The 23,155-nt window shown below is 44.9% G+C and overlaps 1 protein-coding gene across 2 annotated transcripts in view; it reads right to left on the reverse strand.

Moving 5' to 3' along the window:
- CREB3L2 (cAMP responsive element binding protein 3 like 2) overlaps positions 1-23,155 on the reverse strand; it is a 108,512-nt gene that overhangs the window by 9,944 nt on the left and 75,413 nt on the right. For both annotated transcript variants that reach the window (XM_036079765.2, XM_078059612.1), the window contains exons 3-8: positions 21,162-21,337; positions 19,720-19,807; positions 15,897-16,081; positions 13,718-13,864; positions 12,660-12,718; positions 11,318-11,386 (exon numbers count right to left, since the gene is read on the reverse strand). In XM_036079765.2, coding sequence (XP_035935658.1) covers positions 11,318-11,386; positions 12,660-12,718; positions 13,718-13,864; positions 15,897-16,081; positions 19,720-19,807; positions 21,162-21,337 — 724 coding nt within the window. The remainder of the gene's footprint in view (positions 1-11,317; positions 11,387-12,659; positions 12,719-13,717; positions 13,865-15,896; positions 16,082-19,719; positions 19,808-21,161; positions 21,338-23,155) is intronic.

The raw sequence follows: 23,155 nt of genomic DNA on the forward strand, positions 1-23,155 counted from the left end.
GGGAAGGGTTTGGGATGAGAATCCTATATTCTGGTCTGTGTGACATCAGGTCACAGAAAGAGCAGATGGTGACATTCTTTGCAAATTCTGAACACTGCAAGCCGCAGAAAAGGATCTTACAACACAGCCTCCTGAATCAGAGCCTCTGGGATAAATCCGTGTGAGCAGCCTAGAGCTGAAGCTCTTCTTTGTCTCACTCCTTTCCCCAAGCCCCATGCACATGGCAAAGTGGAACGATTTTATAAGCAGATGCTTTTTCTTGAGTCTTAGAAATTTTAAAAAAATTCATGCTGTGATGTCACATCAGAAAGCCAGACAAGCTCATTGGGAAACATCAGCAAATCACTCATTTGCAGAATTCTGGGCTCTCCCAGAGAACCTGCCTCTAGACACAATCTACCTCCTGAAGAGCTTTCAAGTACTAGAAGGACTAGCTAGTCTTTCCAGAGTTTGCAACTTCCACCCTGACAAGCGCCAATGACACGAGTTCTCCTGGGGGTTAAGCCAAGCAGGGACAGGCTGGCCATAGGATGACACTGCTGTCAGCAGCTAGCTGGCTAAGAGTGGGGACGGAATTGGGGCAGCCACAGCACTTGGGGCAGAAGCCTTCTGAACTCAAAAAAAAAAAAACAAAACCCAAAAACCCAAAACAACAACAACAAAACCAATACTGTGTGGTCCTGGTAAACTTAAGCAAAACAAAATCATTCATCTCATTAATCAATATCATTAATTTAAATTCTATTAATATGGAGGTCTTTTTGGTACGTTGTACATTTTTTTGTTCATTGTTATCTAGAAGTATAATCACAGTTGTTTGGACCTGGTTTCTGTATATTCAGGCAACATGTTCTTTAAAAGGTTCTGTATGTTACTCAAGGCTGAGAAATACTGATAGTATGATTATTTTAAATTCCTCTTGCAGAGAGCCTGTCATCTGTGACAATATGGATGATGAACCTGGAGGGCATTACACTAAGTGAAATAAGCCAAATAGAGAAAGAAAAACACCATATGGTATCACTTATATATGGAACCTTAAAAAAAAAAAATTATTTTTTTTTTAAGTTGAACTCAAGAGTAGAAAAGTAGTTGCCCAGGGCTGGGGGTTGGGAGAAATAGGGAGAGGCCGGTAAAAGAATACAAACTTTTAGCCATAAGATAAATAAGGTCGCAGGATCTAACGTACAACATAGTAACTCTACTCTGTCACGCTGTATGGGATGATTGAAATTTGCTAAGAGAGTTGAACTAAAATGCACTCACTAGAAAATTAAAAACAAAAAAAGGTAAACATGTGAGGTGATGGATGCATTAATTACTACGAGGAATACTTTCACAATGTATGCGTATATCAAATCACCATGTATGCTTTAAATATCTAACAATTTTGTCAATTATACCTCAATAAAGCTGAGAAAAAAGGGGAAAAAAAGAGATCATATAATTCAGCAAGTTTTTTCCCCAGCTCTTTTGAAGAGCACTCCATTCTCAGCTGCTAGCATAGCTGTCTTTCCAAAACTGGGCGCTAAGTGACCTAATGCACACCCACTTCCTGGGTGAGCATTCATTCTCACAGTGCTAATATGTGGCTGGCAGTAGCTTGCATTTTATTTTTATTTTTTTAAAGATTTTATTTATTTGACAGAGAGAAAGACAGCCAGAGAGGGAACACAAGCAGGGGGAGTGGGAGAGGGAGAAGCAGACTCCCCGCTGAGCGGGGAGCCCGATGCGGGGCTCGATCCCAGGACCCTGGGATCATGACCTGAGCCGAAGGCAGACGCTTAAGGACTGAGCCACCCAGGCGCCCCATAGCTTGCATTTTATTGACCACCATCTGTGGTGCTGGCCCCGAAGCCTTCACTGGGTTCTCTCTGCTGTATTTTGGGATTCCTAGAACAGATACAGGCGAGCCCACAGGTAAGACCTGTACTTGACCATAGACACAAACCCTTTTCTCTCATATTCTGGCCTCCTTCTGTGGTACTGATTCATGTTTCTGTTGCCTGCTAGACTATGGAAAGGGGCCTCCCAGTTTCCTTGCTTGCTGCTGAGGAGCCATGTCTTGAAGCTGTCAGCCTGAGGTGCTCAAGCTCAGCTGTGCTCTGTGCAGCTTTCCAGATATTACCAAAGCCATTTCCCTTTGCTCCCAAGTCCTAAGGTGATTTTAAAGTGAAACCCAATTCCCTATTTTACCAACCAACCTTATTCACCCACGACCATCCCACACATCCTTCCTGCCTGTTCCCTGCTCCTTGCTCCATCTTTAGAGTGTGAAACACCAAGAAAACCAAATCCACAAATTACTTGGAATCACGCCTCCCTTCAAATTTATGGTTGAGAAAACTAGCCCTGGTACCCCCTTCCCTAGGCTGAAGAGTCTCCCAGGAGGCTCCATTGTGCCCCCTGAAAGCGGACCTCTAATAGACCAGACACACCTAAACACCAGCGGCAGGATGTCTTAGCCTCAAGTTGGGACCCCTAACTATGGAGGCAAAGTGCTACAAGTTTGGAAGAAGGGCCATTGAAGTCTGGCTGGGTGAGCAGGGAAGCCTTGACGTTTTCCAGTTGTATGGCAGTTTACTTGGCATTCAGCAGCACATCTCCAAACTCAAGATAATTACATTCTGAATCCACTGCAAATGTAAATAGTTGTTTAATGGTCCCTGATTTCTAACAGTTTATAATCCCACTCTTTGAGATGAGCAAACATGTAGTTTTAAAATAGATTTTTTTTTAGCTTGAAATGTTGGTGGAAAGCAACAGTGATTGATCATATGCTATTTGCTGCTTCTCCTCCTCGGATCAGTGAAGGTGAACTGAGCTGATGGTGCAAATGATGACACTCTGAAGCCCATCCATCAGCAACTCCGAGTGATTTCACCCAAGGGAAGTGATTGAGCTCGTCCAGCCCAAATCTAAACAGATTTCTATGATCCAATCAAGTCTGGGAAATTCATATATATTCATTCATGCAACAGAAACACTCATTTTTGTCATAAGGAAAGGAAATTAACAGTGACTGAGCACCCACTGACTGAGTTCTAGGAACTCCATATATTGAGATAACAAACAACTGTCATAAGTTGAAGACCTCACCTGTAAACTAAAACCTGATTCTGTAGTTCATGGACTTTCCAATGCATGACAACATGGTACCCTCGTTGATAACCTAATAAAATCAATAACCTAAATACCTCTTAGTTAGGTAGATTTTTCTTAAACCCAGGGACGTTAACATCATATCAACCACAGCCCAATGAAGAGATACGTCCACCATTAGATAAGACAAGGTTACCATGGGGGTGGCTCAGTTGGTTAAGAGTCTGATTCTTGATTTCAGCTCAGCTCATGATCTCAGGGTCGTGAGATCGAGCCCCACATCGGGCTCCATGCTGGGCATGAAGCCTGCTAAAGATTCTCTCTCTCTGCCTCTCCCTCTGCCCCTCCCCCCATACACTCACTCTGGAGCTCTCTCTAAAAGAAAAAAAAAAGAAAAGGTTACTATCAGCAGGGGCCAAGCCACAGATGGCAGAGTCACAATAAAAATCAGTCCAATGGCAATGAGATACATACTAACAAAGTCTCCGTGACAATGATACAAATAAAACAAGGGCACATGAACATCTCCTGGCACATCTCTGGCCATACCAAAGATACAATGCCAAGTGAGAGGTAAAAGAATCAAGGGTGCTCCCTGCCCTATGTCAGGTGTCTGGAAGTCAAACCTGGGCTTTGTTCAGTAAAATGGAAACTACAAGACCTGTCCCTCTGTGAGACACTGGAAGAGTAGATGAGATGGCTTTAGGATTGGTGCGTCTGCACCGGAACAGGGGATTGGCTGAGTTTAGATCTTGGTACCACTGCTGCATACCTTTGATAAAGTTATCTGGGTCCTAAGTTTAGGTGGCTAATCAAAGTGAATTCCTGTGACCTCATCAGCTAACAAAAGAATGAGAGAATCCCCCCTCCTGGAGTACTCTGGGTTTCTTAAAGCAAAGACACCTTTCAAGAGTGCTTGCTGTCCCCTCCCACTGATGACTGATGAAGCCAGCCCTTTACAGGGAAGCCTGGGGCCTCCTAACTGAAACAGTGGTCTGAGATGGTGTGGGATTCTCCCCGATGCCCCTGGGACAGATGCCACGGCCCGCAGCACTGGGAGCGTGGATAACAGCTCTTGCCCTGCTTGCACGAAGGGCTGGCTGAAGGAAAGGCAGCCATCAGATGAAATGGAAGAATCATTTTAAAGCCAAAGCTATAAAAAGCCAACCATAGGACAGACCCAACAGTGCATTCAAAGCCCAGGATAAACTTTTCCTTTATTACTGCATTTTAAATCATCAGTGACCGTGGCTAATTATGGCTTAATGAATTCTTGGACTTCCGGGAGCAAGGTCTCAATTTAGAGAAAGGAGTACTCGTAGCAAACATTTATCTGGGCCAAGAGATTTTTCACAACTTGTTAAACTGGAGTATCCAACTCTTGACTGGAAATGTGGATTTTGTCCTGTGGTGAGATGTACAGATAAACTTAGTGGCTGTCCTCACGCAGGTCCTTGCAAAAGAGCAGCCAAAGGCGGCGGCCGGCCTTGCCCAGCCTAAAGCATCACCCTGTATCGCGGGAGGCGGATCAAGGGAAATTAGGCAAAACATTCAAAAGCAGCCAGGAGGGCGAGACCTACTCTTAAAACAACTAGGAAATATATCACCAGCCTCATGGTTTTCTTTGTCTTTCATTTAACTTTGTATTCTACTGTTTCCTTTATTTATGTATTTATTTTTAAAGATTTTATTTATTTTTTGACAGAGAGAGACACAGAGAGAGAGGGAACACAAGCAGGGGGAGTGGGAGAGGGAGAAGCAGGCTTCCCGCCGAGCAGGGAGCCCAATGCGGGGCTCGATCCCAGGACCCTGGGATCATGACCTGAGCCAAAGGCAGACGCTTAACTGACTGAGCCACCCAGGTGCCCCTGTTTCCTTTATTTATGAGAGACAGAGAGGGAGAAGGAGAGGGAGAGAGAGGAAATGGTCATAGAGCTACCGCATGTTATACATGGAACATCAGGTACCTGATTTCCCATTGGAGTGACAAATCAGAACCCAGGAAAAAGAATAAACTGGGGTTTCCCAATTACTTGCTATACCAGAAGCTCCAAACCAGGACCTCTTGATAGATGTACTTTCCATCAAATCTTGTCACACACCTTACTGAGAAATGGAAGTAGCTGGGCTATGCTGTGTGTGTGTGCACACGAGTGTGTGTATAGAAACCACTCTCTGGACAAGTCAGCCTCCTACAGAGATGCAGGACCTTTTCTCACCTTCTTATGGAACTATCAGAGTAGTATTTTCCAACTTCCCAATCATGAACCGTTAGTGGGGTGTACAAACACTTGGGTTGTCAGGGGTGAATTTTTTAATGAAACAAGCAACTGGAACACACGGTTATCAGAGGATATCATGCATGGTAAATATGCATTCAGTTGTGAAGCACTCATACTAGTTACGCATGTGGTGTATACATTCCCGTGGGATGTCTGGGTCACTACATAAAATGCAAAATGATTACAATCAAAAAGCTTACCTAGTGCACACATGCAAAATAATTATATATAGCTGCATATCAGGTGGCTTCATGATGGAAGAGCCGAGCATCCGTGTCCTTCTGAAGAAAAAAATCCCACACGAATCCCTCCCCAACCCCACGCCCAGCCCGGTCTTTTAGAGATATTGTCTCTAAATTTCTGAGGGTTAGGAGGAGGGTGTCCAAAAGCTAAACCATCGACCTCAAAGTCCCGGGGTGGATTTGGAGAGGTGCTGGGCTACAGTGGAACACAATTTAAAGTTCCACAGGCTGCATAACAAGATGTAAGGAGACTCGCGAACCATCTCCCAAGACTTTTAAATACTGAAGCGTGACATATGCAAATAAATGATAGTCACAGGGTGCTAAAACCCTAAACTTTGAATAATATTTATTTATGATCTTTTACTTAAGCTTTGAGGGCTGTTCATGGGGCTTTGGCCTAAATGCAGGGGTAAAAACAAACAAGGATGCATTTTCTCCTTCCTCTTTCTGTGTAATTGCTGTATCACAAAGGGTTTGTTTTGCAGGGACCAGAGGAGACTTCTGAAATATTCTATTACCAGGACCAGGAACAAGAGAGCTCTAGAATGTTTTCTGGGGCTGTGGAATGGCTGACTTAACCACAAAATTATACTGAAATGCCCTTCCAGGCTCTCTGGGGAACTCTGTCTGGTCCCCAAAGATCCATTGGAGTTTGAAATATTTTCACCTGAAAAGAAAGCTTACACTCCTCACACAACCAGAAGTAACAGATAATGGAGAAACGAAAGCAAATTGAAGCAAGATCAAGGTCTGCAGAGGGCTAAGTTGCGTCATTCACCGGTACTCCAGTGGCCTCTCCGGTACAGCAGCAGGTGGGATCGGCAGTGACGGTCAATCTACAGAGAACAGGGGAACCCAGGGAAGAGGGTAATAGTGTGTAGTGCAAACGGGCACAGCCGTAGGGGCCAAGTAAACACATGAGGAGAGGCGGGACACAGTGAAAGCCCAGCGCACTTAGCTGGAAAGACCTGTACCAGGAACTGTGTGTAGATTCCAAGAACAAGACAAGTGGAGTTAGACAGAGAGGATTATAGCTGAGAGGCCCTGATACACCATGCAGGATTTCAGGCACATGGCAGCCAAGGTTCAAACTCCTGACACACCCCATCAGCTTTGGGGGTGCCCCCCTGGTGGCTTGGTCTATCCTTCCGAGAAGAGACTTGGGGTAGAGACCCACACAGGCCCTGGAGATGGGCCAAGGCCCTTGGGGCAGGGAATTCCAGAATCCCAGGTACCAGGGTAGGGTCTGAAGGGGTAGAGTGAGAGCTCCACATGCAAACATCGCCTTGGACCTGCTGACTACTCTTTCCATGGAGAGACGTGTGGCTAGAGGTGAGCCAGAGTGGGGTCCTCGAAAACGCAAGGCCCTCCTATTCAGGTTGAAGTTAGCCCTGTGCTGAGGAAAGGCAGTGGTCCTTGAAAGAGAAAGGGGCACAGCAGAAGAAAAATCAAGGTATGCACCAATTTAAAACTTAAAGTGGCTGAGGTCTAGTCCCTGTTCTACCTCTAGATGTTTGGATGACCTGAACCTCACTGCACCTCAGTTTCCTCTTCTATAAAATGAAGTGAGTAGAAGTCAAATCAGGCGGTCTCTGCTAACACACAATTCAGGTCTAAGCTCCCACACACGGCTCCACACATCAGGGCGGGAGGAGAGGACCTGTGGCTCATAGCCCTACAGAGGCAACACAGCAAAATACGAAACGAGAGGAGCCACCTGAACCACCAACACCTAAAACTGCTGGGCTGAGCGGTGTGTGTCACCTGCGCAGGATTTCTCTGGAATGGGACGAGGGTAGGGCTGTCCAGAGAGCCTGCAGCTTAGAGGGGTGAGTGATGAGCGTGGGAAAGCACGATCGTCCAGCAGCCGCGCGCGCACGCGCACACACACACACACACACATACACGGGCCTCGCCCAGACTTTGTAAGTGAAAATGTATTTCCTGATTGAGCCCAGGAAGACAGGCCCCCTGGGAAACTGTCTCTCTCTCATCCCACACATTTCCTGATGGCACGCAATTAGGGGATCACCTTAGCAGAGCGAGTGTGAAGGTGCTTTCACACTGCTTGGCTCTGCTCCGAGAGGCTCCCGGGTAAGGCTGCAGAAGTGTTAAGAGCATTTCTTCATTTTCTTTCCTGTCCTCATCCCCTTCCAGCTACCTGAGTGTAAAAAAAAAGGGGGTCTTTACACCCAGAAACCAACAATACGCTATGCTAGGTGGTGGCTGCTAAGTCAGGACTGACTCAGAATTAGAGTGCTCATTTTCATCTAGAGAGACAGAAAAGTCCCTCGTGGGGTGTAACACAGAAGTGGTAAAATGTAAAAATAGTCTTCCTTTAATTTGGTCAGCGAGGAAATATCCCCTCACGTTTCCCACCATGTCATGTCATATGACATAATGGTGCCCAAGGTCTCCCACCCCACTCTAGTGACACAGGATCCTGTTCATGACCAGCTATTCTATGTCTGTCCAGCTACCGCCGAAGGACAATAATCCAAGAAGCATGGCCAGGAACACAAACACAGGTGTGTGTTCATTAGGCCCAGCCCTGTACTTAGTTCAAACACCGCATCACTGACGCAGTGTTATGTGAGCAGAGGGACCCAAAGTCTCCCCTGCCACATGCCCAAACCACCAACTCCTCATGACAGGTGTAGGGCGGGAGACGGCCAAGGTTACACTGCAGTCCTGGCGGTTGGTGCTGTGTCCTCTGAGCAGGCGGAGGCCCTCGAGGAGGGGAAGACGCCAGAGGGAATGCAGACCCACCTTCCCTGTCCCAACAAGAACAGCACTGTTTGCATTTCTTGACCTCTCCCGCTAAAACACATTAAAAATTACTTAGAAGTTATAACCCCAGGAGTCCCCTGATAAGGTTATCTGTGGGAAGACTACAGATCGGTCGCCTGTTAGCCACCACAGAAGAAGGGCTGTCTGCCCGGAGAGGTGAGCTGTGAAGGAGGAGAGCACACACAGGCCAGGCAGGGGACAGAGCAGGATGCCAATAGCATGAGGTAGGTTGTTTCTTCAGTGGAGGTTCCAATAGGCTAAATGCTGGAAAAAATTTCCACACAGTCCGTGAAGAAGAAAAGAAGAAAATCATCATTGACTCCCAGGGAAGAACATGAGATATGCTGACCCCAAGCTCGAATATACCATATGTTCCCATAACACATATTCTATAATAACCAATATCATTGAAATCACTATGGCCATTATTTAAAAAGATAAAAATAGGGGAGCCTGGGTGGCTTAGTCGTTAAGTGTCTGCCTTCGGCTCGGGTCACGATCTCGGGGTCCTGGGATCGAGCCCCACATCGGGCTCCCTGCTCCGCGGGAAGCCTGCTTCTCCCTCTCCCACTCCCCCTGCTTCTGTTCCCTCTCTCGCTGTGTCTCTCTCTGTCAAATAAATAAACAAAAAATCTTTAAAAAAAAAAGATAAAAATAATTGGCAAAACACACTGTTGTTACACAGGATCAGATGCACCTTATGTCAGTGTTCCTCACGTGATAGCTCTTTATCAGATTCTGATAGAAATAAGGATTCTGTAGAAATACACTGATATGAAAATATGTCCAGTGCATTCTTTTAAACAGAAAAAGTTCTTAACAAAAGAGGATGTGTATATGTATAAATACATATGTATGAAATATTACAAAATATGAACATCTCTGGGTGAAAAGATTGCAATTTTTTTTTCTTTTTTAACTGTAGTTTCTGATTTTTTCTGCAATGAGGAATATATTACATGTGTTGGGTTTTTTTTTTTTAAGTTTAAAAAATATGGAGGCGCCTGGGTTGCTCAATTGGTTAAGTATCTGCCTTTGGCTCAAGTGGTGATCTCAGGGTCCTGGGATCAAGCCCCTGCTCAGGGGGAGTCTGCTTCTCTCTCTCCCTCTTTTTTAAAAAATATGATACAGCATGGTCAGCCTGGAGAGGGGAGGAGAGGCCTTTCTCAGGAGAGGCGGGGAAGCAGAGCACTTCTAATCACAAGTGGCCGGCTCCCCCAAGCACAGCCCGTACTGCACCTCTGCTGCCCCCGTGTGATTGAGAGAAGACCTAGCACCCGGAGCCCCGAGACAAGGAGGAACCAGGACCAAACTCCAAGGTTATCTTGAATAAATTCCTCTTTCCCTTTTCACCAATTCATGGTGTAGATTTGTCCCACTCGTGGACATGGGGCACGGGGCTTCTGCAACAGCAAGTGCTAGGACGGGCACTCAGGGTGCTAACAAGATGGACACAGACTCTGGTAGGGGTTCAGAACCCAGAGATCCACTAGGGCAGGAGTGAAGTTGGAGGTAAGAAGGGTCAAAGCCTCGGGAGACTATTGACTACAGGGAACCATGAAACCAGAATCCTAAAGCGGTACTGGAAACCGCCTCCTTTACTGCAGGGGATTAAGGTGAGAGCGCCTCGGGCTGGTGGCGTTTACTTCTTCTGCCATCTGTCAGCGGAGCACCTGACCTGCTATTTGAGCATATACATTCCCAGAAATGCAGAGGGAAGCCCAGTGGGGTTAATATGTCCAATGTTCCCACTGATGGTAGTTTTAACTTATGAGAAGAAAAGCCTGCTGCCTGAGCATCAAACCATGAAGATGGAAGCCAAATTTAATGTTATTATCAAATGACAGCCAAATATATTTAACCTGATCCCTTAACAACTGCAAAATCATTATTAGGCATTAATGCTAAGCCTTAAAATGATTAAGTAATATTTTTCTTACCTAAAAGTCTATTTTTCTGGGCTTGCATTGTTGGATCTATAACAACTAAGGGCAACAGGATCCCCTGACTAATGAACATTTTAATTTTTAAAGCATAAGTAGGTACTGTGTACACACACACACACACACACACACACACACGAATTCTGGATTAAACTCCCCAACTCTTAACCCTATACCTTACCCCCTTTTTCTTAACCATATACTTCAACCCCATAACTTGCGTGTTACCCAGGATAATGCTCAATATGTTTCTCCTATATTGAGGCTCCAGAGCCAGATTGCCTGCATTCAAATGCAGCTCTAGCATTTACTGTGTGACCTTGGGCAACTCACCTAACCATTCTGAGCCTCAGTGATCTCCTCTATATAATGGGGATATTAACAGGACCACCTCATAGGGCTGTTGGAAGGTTAAAGGAGTTAATATCTGTGATGTACTAAAAACAATACCCGGCAAGAAAGTGCTAGAAGAGCCCGTTAACTCACTCTGTCCTATAATTACTTTTTAAAATGGGTTTGAAATGTCATTAATTTTTATAAGCAGTAATTTAAAAAGCAAACCTAGTCTCTTTTCTTTTCATGAATAAACACCATTTGTTATTAAAATTGGGTGACGATGAAGAGGCCAGTCCCTCCCTGTCCACCTCTAAAGTTGAATGTCATTTTCAGGAGAATCTGACTTACCATCCTTACTCTCCTCCAAGCTTCCTGCCATGTATTTTAGGAAAAGTAAAGAACATGCATGTGCGTGTGCGTGTGAGTGCGTGCATGTGCAAGTGCACGTGTGTGGCAGGAACAGGTGGGTGGAGTATGGCCGTCCCGAGCACCTTCCCACAACTATGCTTTCAGTGTGATCTCCTCTACTTTCCTCCCACTCTGGTCCTGGATCTGCACCCCCTTTTCCCCGACCTTCCATTAGGCAGTTTGAACAGCTCCTTACTCCAGCGACACTCACCTGTTGGTGTTCTCCAGAACCTCTACCTTCTTCCGAAGCTCCAAGTTCTCAGTTGAACAAGACTCCACCCTACAGAGGAGCAAGAGAGAAGAAAATTAGTTGTATCACTTGAGCAAATGCAAAGCCAGGAGCTGGGTGGAGGCAGGTGGGGTTTGGAGAAGGAGGACTGGGCATCAGCTACTCTAGGGAAATGAGGAACAGAGCCTGGCCAGCCTGAGTTGGGAAGAAAGGTAAGAAGACAAAAGAAAAAGAGAGAGAGAGAGAGATGAGTAACACGTGCCTCAGGACCAGAAAATGAATAGGGATGGTACAAAATGTAAAGTCCTTCCAGGGTGTTCCAACCTCGATTTCTTTCACCTCATCCCTATTGCTCTCAATGCCCATCATTCATCTCCCCCATACTACAGGGGCCTGGATGCTGCTGGCTGTAGTCTTGGCCAGAAGGACTGATAGGGAGCCAAGGGGCTTGGGACAGACAAGAGGGGAGGACAAAAACCCAGCACGTCAAGCCAAGGAATCCAGCTGCAGGAGCATGCAAGCCCCCAAGACCATCTTGACCCTGAAGCCTACAGAAGATAATGGAACAGAATGGGACTACTTCATGCTCAATTACCAATACCTAAACTAGGATGTAGAGACACGAACTTGCAGTAGGAACGTCAACAACCAGCCAGGATCCACTCCTCTCCCCAGACACATGGGAAGATTCATTTCTGGGTTGGGGGCCTCATTTCCATCTTAAATGATATTCGTTGGCCAGCCAGAGAACTATATTCTAAGGCTAATACAAAGCTGCATTTCATTCATGTTTTTCTAATAGCCCTCCTGATGTTTTGGACTATTCAGAAGAACAAAAGCTGCCTTCGAGTGTTTTTGTGGGAAGTCGCCGGCCTGCAGCATGAATTATAGTGGACGGGATGTATAGAACACCAGCCCGACTCACTGTACGGCCTACACCCCTTCTCTAGGGTGTGAGGGATTCATTAGCACTGCTCCCTTCGGCTGAAACAGTGCCTCTCCTCTGAGCAGAGTTCCAGGAACAGGAACGAATGTTACTATTTGCACTTGTTTGAAAGGAAGCCTTCGAGGACTTCCTCTGGTTAGAAATGGTGTGGTACCAACGCCTGCTAAGAGAGAGTGTCTTTTTTACTTAAGGCCATACTTATAAGGCCTCCCCCTCTAAAAACCACTAGGTGGCAGGCAAAACATAGCTGATGAACCAACGAGCTTTAATGGTGGCCAGAATGAACTTCATCTACTTGTGGAAAACAGAGGCTTTGCGCACTCCCGTGTCCCTGTGCAGACTACCCAATAAACACACCCAGTTTCGCAGGAGCCTTACTTTTTCTCCAAGCTGTCCATGTATTCTTTCTTCTTTCTCCTACTTTCCTGGGCAGAAATCTGAGAAAGAAGGGGAGAAAAAAGGATTAACTTCCTGCCATCTCCATAAGTCAGTTATGTGTATGTGGAAGAGAGGAGTCTGTTAGCACACAAATCACCAGGGTCCTGCTCATTTCTGTGGCCGCTCTTCATTTAGATAACCTGCTGGCTCATCTGTGAGTCACCTCTTCTGACCTCCTTGGTTCCAACCAGCCTGTGTGGTCACTAGTTCACCAAACTGGGCCCTGCGTGGGAAGCATGGCAGGCCTGAGTCAGAACAGAACACGTGGGTCACGAACCATCTGTGTGGTCTTAGATAAATGATTTCAACTCTGTGGCCTCAGTTGGCTCAACTATCACTTACACACAGAGATGGTTGGGCTTGGTCAGCATAAGCCCCCTACTGGTTCTGCACATGGACCAAAAGTGGTAACTGGACTCTCTTTTTCTTTCTTTCTCTGCCTCCTGCCTTCTGGCCTGTCTGTGCCCTAGCCATGCCCCTCGGCCTCACCAGTCCTGATTTACAGTGTAGGGACCTAGGGCTAGGAGACTCCTGAATCCAGGTATACAACAATAGACTACAGAATTTTTTTTTTTTTAATCAAAAACCTAGTAAAGAAAAAAATTAAACACCCATAATGCATTTATATCTCTATAAATTATGTACATGCCCACTAGAAGGAAATATTGTGTACATCATAAAACAGAAACTTAAAAGGCTGAGATAAAAAAAAATTAATGGGAGTTCTAATGTTTTCCTGTCAGCCCTGAATGGATCCCCTTGGGCACCAAGGAGTATGCATACCCAGTTTGGGATCCACTGACCCAGAGGATGGGCAGAGGGACTGGAGGAACACAGTCACCACTGAGGGGAAGGGCAAGGCTGAGCCTTGTCCCCCTACCCCCACCCCCATGAGATTGGCCAGTGTTGGCCACCGGGAAGAGGGGGAATGGGGGCATGCAGGCTTAATTCTGGTCATGGTCTCTGCTCACAGAAGCACCTAGATTTGAAGGGCTCACCTTGTTCTTGATTTTCCTCCGAATTTTCTTTAGAGCCTTCTCCTCTGATTTTGTTAGAGGCAATTTGGTGGGGATGGGATAGCCCTCGGCGATCAGGGTCCTTTTCTCCTCTTCTGTCAGGACCAGTGGGCCTGATCCTTGCAGTTTCTGTGCAGATCAAGGGGCAGAAAAAGGGTCAAAGCAGAACAACTGGGCATACTCAAGAAACTTGCAAACGTGGGGCGCCTGGGTGGCTCAGTCGTTAAGCGTCTGCCTTCAGCTCAGGTCATGATCCCAGGGTCCTGGGATTGAGCCCCGCATCGGGCTCCCTGCTCCGCGGGAAGCCTGCTTCCCCCTCTCCCACTCCCCCTGCTTGTGTTCCCTCTCTCGCTGTCTCTCTCTCTCTGTCAAATAAATAAATAAATAAAACTCTAAAAAAAAAAAAAGAAACTTGCAAACGTCTGAGAGAAAAGGATGCTCGTCTGCTTCTGGTGAGAGATGAGTAGTTTGAAGGTGAAGCAAAGACGGAGAACACACTCTCATGTGAAGGTTACAACCCAAGGATTATCATTCAAGGGAAAGGGTGAAGAAACCTCCACCCGTCACTTCCCAGAAGGTACCCCACTGGCTAAAACATCAAAAGTAACATTACAGGATTCATTTCCCACATCTCTTGAGATTTCACGGCCTTGGAGTGATGGAGGATTCACTTGGAGCTCTGATGATGAAAGAGTTTCCTTGTTCTCCCAAAAACACAATTTTCCAAGATGCTCTCCACACACCAGGGGTCACTTCTTGTCCCCCACTGAGAGCTAAGGGGCCAGGGCTCCCAGAAATACACCTACAGGCACATCCAATGGAAGTCTCTGGCTTGGGACAGTCCCAGATTGTCCATCATCAGTGAAGAAGAGGACTGTAGCTCATCTCATTCAGGCCATAATAGAATGATGTGTTTATACATAGTCAAAGAAGCTGAGCGCTGACTACATTTGAGCCCCACATTAAATGTCATGGAACACTCAAAACAAACTGCATCTCTCAAGTCATAGCTTGTGATCAAGATTGAGACTGAATTAATACACGTGAAAGGCTGAGGGCAATTAAATGCTACACTGTAATATCAACTCAAGGTGCATTCACAATCTGGGGAAAGAGACACATGAGTGTGTGTGATAAGGAAAGGCTTCGGGTAGGAGAGGACACTTGCATTGGGCCTTTTGAAAGGAAGGGGATGATTTACATAGAGAGAGGAGGGCATTCCAAGCCAAAGGCCGTATTCTGAAAAGCACTTGAAGATGCTATTCTGTCTAGAATGGATAAGAAGTTCTTGAAATAGGGAAGGGTCAAGGCGCCTAGTACTGAGTAGAGGTATTCAGATTTGATACCAAGAGCTAATTGAGAAACACAAAGAACACACTATGGGGGTGTGACATTGGGAGGATTTCTTAACATGGCCACAGATCCAGAACTCTGGGACACACTGACTTTAAATCGTCAAAATTATATTAATTGATAGATGGTTCTTATAGAATTTTTAAATATTCAAATTTTCTCTATGTGATATAAATTCAATAAGGTTGATAATAATTTTATGATTTTTCAAATTTCACAGAGATCAATGAACTCTTCAGAACAGTAAAATGTTAATTATCTGTCCCTATTTTTATTTGGAAAAAGGTGCCCTTAAGGATGACTCATGCTTTCTAACTTGAGTCTCTGCATTGGGAGTCGTACCACAGGAAAAAAGGGTTAAACTATATTTCTGAGCTTTCAACAACAAAACATTTAATCTCAAAGTTTTGAGTTCATCAAAGATTGTTTATTTGAAAAACAAGTTATTTCCTATTGTAGGCCATAGGATCATCTAAATTGATGGTAAGTATTTGGGACATGATTTTGAGGAGGAAGGCAACACAACATTTTTACCCCTCATGTTTCTGGCTGTGTAAAATAAAACATACAAGTAATAATTGGAATGTGCACAGGAAAAGGAAGAGGATTGTGTTAAGCATGGTGAGGTTATAGGCAGGTCTTAAAATAATGTTCTTTAAGATGGCTAGCACCCTGTTTTAGCAATTAAACCTAAGACCTCTTTACAAGAACAAAAGTCAAGTGGCCTTGAAGGGCACCCACTCCTAGTGAAGCTCCAAGTGACCAAAGGGAAAGGGTTTGAGCCCCGAGCTGCCCGCGGAATACTCACGTGAGGCGCTGTGAGGAGAGGAGAGCTGGACAGGGCCGAGGGGGCCCGCGCCACGGCTCTGGCGGGGCTGTGGGTCTGAGGCAGGCCGAAGGGGTGCAGGCGCGGGTTGGGGCTCAAGCTGCCCTCCGAGTCACTGCTGTGGCTGCTGGGAGGGGTGGGAGGTAAGTGCAAGTGTTCCACAGAGGCTGAGGGAAAGAAAGTGGATTTCATCCATCAGACAGCAACGAAGCAGGACTCAGGGGCAGTTAAACAGCTGGACGTCCACACGGCCGAACTCAGGTCAGCCGAACAAAGGGATGAAGATTCTGCATGTGCTGATATGGAAAGATCTCCAACAGATATTGTTGGGGGGGGGGGGGCATCAAGGTGCAGAACCGTGTATAAAGTAGCCCTCCTTTTGTAGGAAAGAGGAGCGGAGGCGAATATAGACTCATATTTGCTTGTCTCTGCATAAAGAAATACTGGGAAATACATAAGAAATTAATAAAATTGGGGCGCCTGGGTGGCTCAGGTGGTTAAGCGTCTGCCTTCGGCTCAGGTCATGATCTCAGAGTCCTGGGATCGAGCCCCGCATCGGGCTCCCTGCTCAGCGGGGAGTCTGCTTCTCCCTCTCCCTCTCCCCCTGCTTGTGTTCCCTCTCTCGCTGTGTCTCTGTCAAATAAATAAATAATAAATAAATAAATAAATAAATAAATAAATAAATAAAATCTTTAAAAAAAGAGAAAAAACAAATTAATAAAATCATGACCTCTTGGGGGCAGGGGAAATTAGGGTAGACTGTGGTAGTGCTGGCATAACTTCTCATTGTATTCACTTCATATCATTTATATTGTTTGACTTGTAAACCATGTTAATGGATTAGGTACTTAAAAAAAAATTAGCAAAACTTGGGGCCCAAGAGCATTTCCAATGGTTACTTTGAGAAAAGCTCATTTGTTTCTGAGGGAATGTGCATGGTAGGGCCCGCAGGCAAGACACCAGACATTCTTCCTTCAGAAAATTCTAAATCCATCTGTAGATAGGTAGGCAAACACTGGAAAAGAAGTAAGTGTGTGTGTGTGTATGTGTGCGTGTGCATGTGTGCGCGTGCTGGGGGCCTTGCTGCTCCCCGGTCCCCTGGCCTCCCCTCAGGGAGTCACAGACACACCGTGTCTGCTGGAAGGCAGGAGCCAGAGTGGTGTTATCAATCACACATCCCCAGGGCAGCAGGGATGGGCTCCAGTAGGGAGAATCCACTCTGAGCTCAACCTTTTTGACAAAAGAGCTCTCCTTTTTCTGGTCTCCTTTCTATTCCCGCTAAGCCGAAATGCCTTGAGCGCCAGCCACTGCTACTGAGCCCAGGGGCATAACCTTGGGTAAGCCTTTCACCCCACACCCCCAAGGAGCCCCCAAGACAACCGAGCCCTTTAGCATGGAAGCTGCAGCTCGGCCGGAGGAGTGCTTGGGGCCACAGAAAGGCTTCGACCTCTTCTTCTCTCCTGTAACCAGAGACTGCCCGAGGACAGAAGGGTCTTCTGAGGCACAAGTGACCTACCAGATCCCACCCAGAGCTGCCTTTGCAGGTGACAAGCAACGACCAGGTGGCTCTCTCTTGAAATCCCTGAATATCCGAGGTAACGAGTAACATGTCTTCCAGCCGCCCTCCCCACTATTCACAGCACATAGCTCTTTCTTGTCTTATTCTCTTCCTCTTTTTCTAACATAGTACCTTTCACTAGATGCTTCCCTTTTTCTCTGACAAAGTCTTGCCAAAGAGCTCCCTGGGTTTTTTAGAGTCTGTGGGTACTCCGCAAGCTAACGAATATTCTAAAATAATCCTTGTATCTCTAGTGCCAACATTCCTGCCAACGGTTCCGGGGGCCTCAAATATGTGCCCCCCCCAGAACGGAGTCCTGAGAGTGTTAACCAAGTAGCAAAGTATCAAAGTCTCTCCCTGAGCTCTCATTGGTGGAATGTTCCTAACCCCTTCTGGTTTGGCACTGCCAATTTGAATACACTTTTGCTCAAATAAACTCCTAAAAATTTTAATATGCCTCAGTTTATCTTTTAACAATGGTGGGGGAAAAAAAAAAAAAAACAACCAAACCCAAGAGCAAAACCTATTAGGGGCTCCCGTTGTCTGCCACACTGTGCTGTTATATTCTGGAGAACTAGCCAAGTGTACCTAGAGCTTACTTGTCCCTTTCATTTAGCACCATCCAAATTATTCTAATACTTTTCTCCTTTCCAAGCAGAAGGTGCTCCACAAAAAAAAAAAACAGAAATGGCATGACAGGAGAAGTGAGGGAAACTCGAATCCCCTCTTTCCTGCTTATTAAGAGCTACTGAGCTGGCTCTAGGTGCCTCGGTATCAGATTTCTAAATATCATTTGAAATGCCAGTCTCAGATTACTTGAAAGGTCTGGGGAAAATAAGCTACTTTGCCTAGAAGCTCCACTGCATACAAGGATATTGAATTTCCTCCTCTCTGTTTATCTAGGATAATGAAGAAGGACTGCCTGCCACTTACTTTACTCTTGAAATGTTTCTCCTCCAGTGATTCATTCATTGTTACAGTTAGGACACTTTCTGAAGCATACTGCAACATAAACTAAAAGAGCAAGATGTATTTGATAGTGTTCATGAAAATGAAAGGAATTACTTTAGAAGAGTATGTAAGCTGAAAGGCACTAATGGATAACACTCGGTGGAAAGAAATATTGTCTCTATATGGATTCTAGTGGGTATTGTTAATTTCAAAAATGTAATCGTTTCTTACTGATAATAAAGGCAAATACCAACCCTGATTAAATTGTCACAGATAACATCCTGAGTTCGTTTCTAGTGGAATGAAGGAGGTTATGCTTTCATGAGAACTGCTCATTTGTAACACCCATACATTAAGCATACACTGTAACACAGAGGCCTTTTCTATGACAAACGCACATACGAATTTCTTATTTGTTGACCACACTAATGAACTGTCCTTCTAACCTCATCCTGAAGACATAAGTAAAAACGAAGATGACAGCAGCCCTGAAGGCACAAAATTTAAAGCACAGGGGCCACGCAGGGGTATCTCAATTTAAGAAAAGGCAAAGAAAGCTTCCTTCGACTCTATGACACTTGGGGGGTCAGTGTTCAGGATTCCTACTTATGGGCTTCATCTGAGAACAAGAGGGAGAAATCGGAAAGAAACTGACACAGAGAAAGAAAAGGAGAAAAGTATGACAACTTTGAATATGACATTATTTTGTTCTAAATGGATGGCAAGATGCCCAATGAGATTCATGAACTAATTTATAAATAGGGAAGAGGCTCCTTGTAACTATTGTCACCTAAAATCAACATTTAAACACACTGAATGATCAGACAAATTGTGAATTCACTTTACAAAGGGCAAGGTGCCTTTGTGGATGTTTGAGTCTTGGCCTCTACTGCTCACCACAGCGGCACAGAGAATGGGGCTTGATTCACACGTTCACACCCAGAAAGACAACACTTGCCTTGTTCACCAGCACCCAAGTCATAGCTGACTATAAAGGTTTGGAAAGGTTTGGGGGGGGGAAACACCCCTGCTGGGAGTAAAAGTAAAATATAAGATTTAGCATAAAAGCCTTAAGCACATACACCTATTTAGATAAAAGATTTAAGTATATAACATAGACGGGAAATTAAAATTTAGCTTTCAACATCTGTACTTAGAATCAAGGTTTTAAAGAGCAGAGCTATTTCAGAAAGCAGGTGATGCCTACGGTACAAATTAATCCCAGCACTTTCTCCCATATTCCCTTTGTGCACGGACATCTGGGAACCCAAAGGAAGGCAGGGAGAGTAGACAGACCTTCTTTAGGAGAGAAGTTGAGGAACTGATCCACTTCATGAGGCTCCAGCTTAATTTTAGGAATAACGGTCTGGCACAAGGAATCAACCTAGAGGGAGAATTTCAAACACAGCGTTTAAAAAAATAAAAATCAGGGCGCCTGGGTGGCTCAGTCGTTAAGCGTCTGCCTTCGGCTCAGGTCATGATCCCAGGGTCCTGGGATCGAGTCCCACATCGGGCTCCCTGCTCAGCGGGAAGCCTGCTTCTCCTTCTCCCACTCCCCCTGCTTGTGTTCCTGCTCTCACTGTGTCTCTCTCTGTCAAATAAATAAATAAAATCTTTAAAAAAAAAAAAATAAATAAAAAATAAAAAAAAAAATAAAAAAATAAATAAATAAATAAATAAAATAATAAAAAAATAAAAATCAGTAAGAAAGGTCAGGGTCTTGGCCTTGCTCCGAGTGGACCCAAGACCCTGACCTTTCTTACTTACATACTAAAAAATCAACTGAACTAACATCTTGTGGGGCAAGGAGACTAAGACACACTAGGAGCCCAGTGCAATGAACAGATCCAGGCAGTGAACGAGAAAGGCATTCTAGAGCGCAGCAGCAGAGGGGCTCTGTCCACAGTCCCCCATCTTTTCCAAAATGGATTGTAAAGAGCGCTAAGAACAAGTGTGCACCGAAGCTTTGGCAGCTCTGCTGCTTCCGTGCAACCTCTTCCTAAACAGGTACAGGTAGATAGGACACCTTGCTCAGAGGAGATCTGACTTAACATCAGTGGAGTCACTGCTTATAAACCTTTGGCTCTGAACTTTAGGAAACTCAGGACTGGCTTCCAACATCTGGAAGAAAATGTCCACGTATGATATCTGGTCCATCACTGGACACTAGAAACACCCAGAGAGAAGGTGGGGTAGGCACGTAGGCATGGAATCAAATAAGGAAGAAATGCCCAATTTTGTATGTTTTCCATGCATAATACAATAAAAGTTGGTAGGTGGGAGATCCCCGAATTGGGTCAGGGCAACTCCACACTGCACGAGAAAGGGAAAACATTACACAGGACAGACACTTCCATCAGCCCCGGCATATAAGCCAAGGATCAAATTATCATTTAACCCCTCTCTTTCCACTGGCCTAAAAATCAATCCCATGGGTAGTTTGGGTTTTTTTTTAACCATGGATATCCATCTATTTATCTTAATTTTGTAACAGCAATCATTGGAAAAATGAAATCGGACTTGCTACTAGTTTTCTGAACAATGCCTTTAAAGGAAGTGGTATAATCAATGCTGATCCCAAATCAACATATCCTTGATATATACATACAAACATATGCAATTACATATTTGGAAACATCTAGAGCCACTAGTTCCAAAAAAGGTTAAATGCCTTATTGGAGAATGAGGATCCGTGTCTTTTGATCCAATGTATGTGTAGGGAAGAAAAGTGAGTATACCCCAGTATTCATTTCCAGGGGGGGTTCCTCCTTCTCAAAAGGGGTGGAGATGGCAGTGATGGTCAGAGTGACAGAGGGAACAAGTCCTGGGGGCGGCTCCTCTGTAATTGGCTCTGTCTTGATGGTTGTTGATGGAAAGTCTGTAGACAGGTACCATTTCTCACTTTCCACTTCATCTATGGGAAGAAGACAAGCACATGTATGAATCTGGTCAGGGGTATCAGACATCAGTAAAACAAATGACCACTGATCTTGCTCCTCAAAAAAAGAGCTCCAACCAGGAGTTACTGAGCATAGAATAAGAGGAAATAAAGTGAGGATGTGAGAGAGGAGATCAATGGATAAAGAAATGAATGGCCAAGTAAGAATCTATACTTGTATTCACTTTGAGTGCATGTATGCCTAAAGAAACCTCAAGGGTCCATGTAAAAGAAAGAAACCTGCCTTCCTGGTCAGAGCAGGAAGGAGACTGGGTGGACAGGGAACAGGACAGGAGGGAGAATCTCAATGTGTGATGCTTTACACTTTTTGGTTTTCAAACCAAGTGACTGTGTTATCTATTTAAAAATAAGTACACTTTTTAAAGATGTATTTATTTATTTGAGAAAGAGAGAGAGCGTGGCTAGGAGAGGGGCAGAGGGAGAAGGAGAGAGAATCCCAAGCAGACTCCCCACTGAGCACAGAGCCCAACATGGGGCTCGCTCTCATGACCCTGAGATCATGACCTGAGCTAAAATCAAGAGTCGGATGCTTAACCAGCTGAGCCACCCAGGTGCCCCAATAAGTACATTTAAAATTAAGAAACAAATGGTGTGTAACCAGAGTCTCAGGAAAGAGGACTGGAGACCATGGTGAGGTGGGCTCTATTCTTCTCCCAGTGGACAGTTAGTTGGTTTTCTCTTTTTTAGTTTCTTCTCACTCCCTGTTTTTGTCCTCGTTTCCCTATGACCCCACTTATGCCTTAAGCCTGACCTAGACTTCCAGAACTTTACTTAGCCCTCTGCGAAACTTCAGAGTTTGTAACAAACACCTGCCTTTACTGAAATGAACCAAATATCTAGAGAAAAGAGCTGGATTTTGTCAAGTGTAGATCTTGGCTCGCTACTGGCTTTCATGATGATCACAGGCGTGGGGATCGGGACAAAGGAGTAAGAACAGACAGAAGCACCTCTACACTTAATGCACATTCTTCTAGGAGCTTACATCCACCTGTTTCTTACCAAATTACTTCAGAGCTACTAGCCAAGCACAGCCCAAAAGGAGGGAGATGGGCAGGAAAAGAAAAGACAAGGAGATTGCAAACAGATGTAGAACAAGAAAAAACAAGTCAGAAATTCCCCAAGTCAGCATTCCTTATCTGAAACCATGTTTACTAAAATGAGGCTAAAATAAAGCAAAAATACGTTCCTTGCTTTATGAAAATGTTTAAACACACACACACACACAGACACGGTTAGTGAACCATTACTGTACAGAAGAGCAAAGTCGTTCCCATTAGGCAGTAATTTTACACTCAAGAATTGGACTCAAGCTTTCTTCAGGAAAGGTACATGAAGATCATTTAGAACTGCTAGAGATGGGGAAAGAGTGGGCATAGAAGCTAAAAACGAAAGTTCACAATTATTAAAATTGTGTTTCCTAAGCAACTTCCTTGAAACCCAAGAAAACGTTAGATTCACATGTACAAAGGAAAATGATTTGCCCCTCCAAATCCAGTTTATAATTGACTTGATTAATTATCCCAGCCCTGATTTATTTCCTGAGGCAAAGTAAAGATGGGCAAGACTTTGGTTGGTTGAAGATGTTTTGCTTTTGGAACTTGTTCTATAAAGCTGCTGAGTGCTATGGTGTGATGGGAGAATTTCCATCATTTGCGGGGTGCACACTACATCCTGGCTGAGGGGGAGGGGTAGGAAACAAAGGGCCTTTTGATGGCGGACAGAGGAGAGAGACCATACTGTACTTGGCACAGAATTCTGCTGGCCAGATGGGCA

The sequence above is a fragment of the Halichoerus grypus genome, chromosome 12 (genome assembly GCF_964656455.1).
Source record: "Halichoerus grypus chromosome 12, mHalGry1.hap1.1, whole genome shotgun sequence".
Lineage (NCBI taxonomy): Eukaryota > Metazoa > Chordata > Mammalia > Carnivora > Phocidae > Halichoerus > Halichoerus grypus.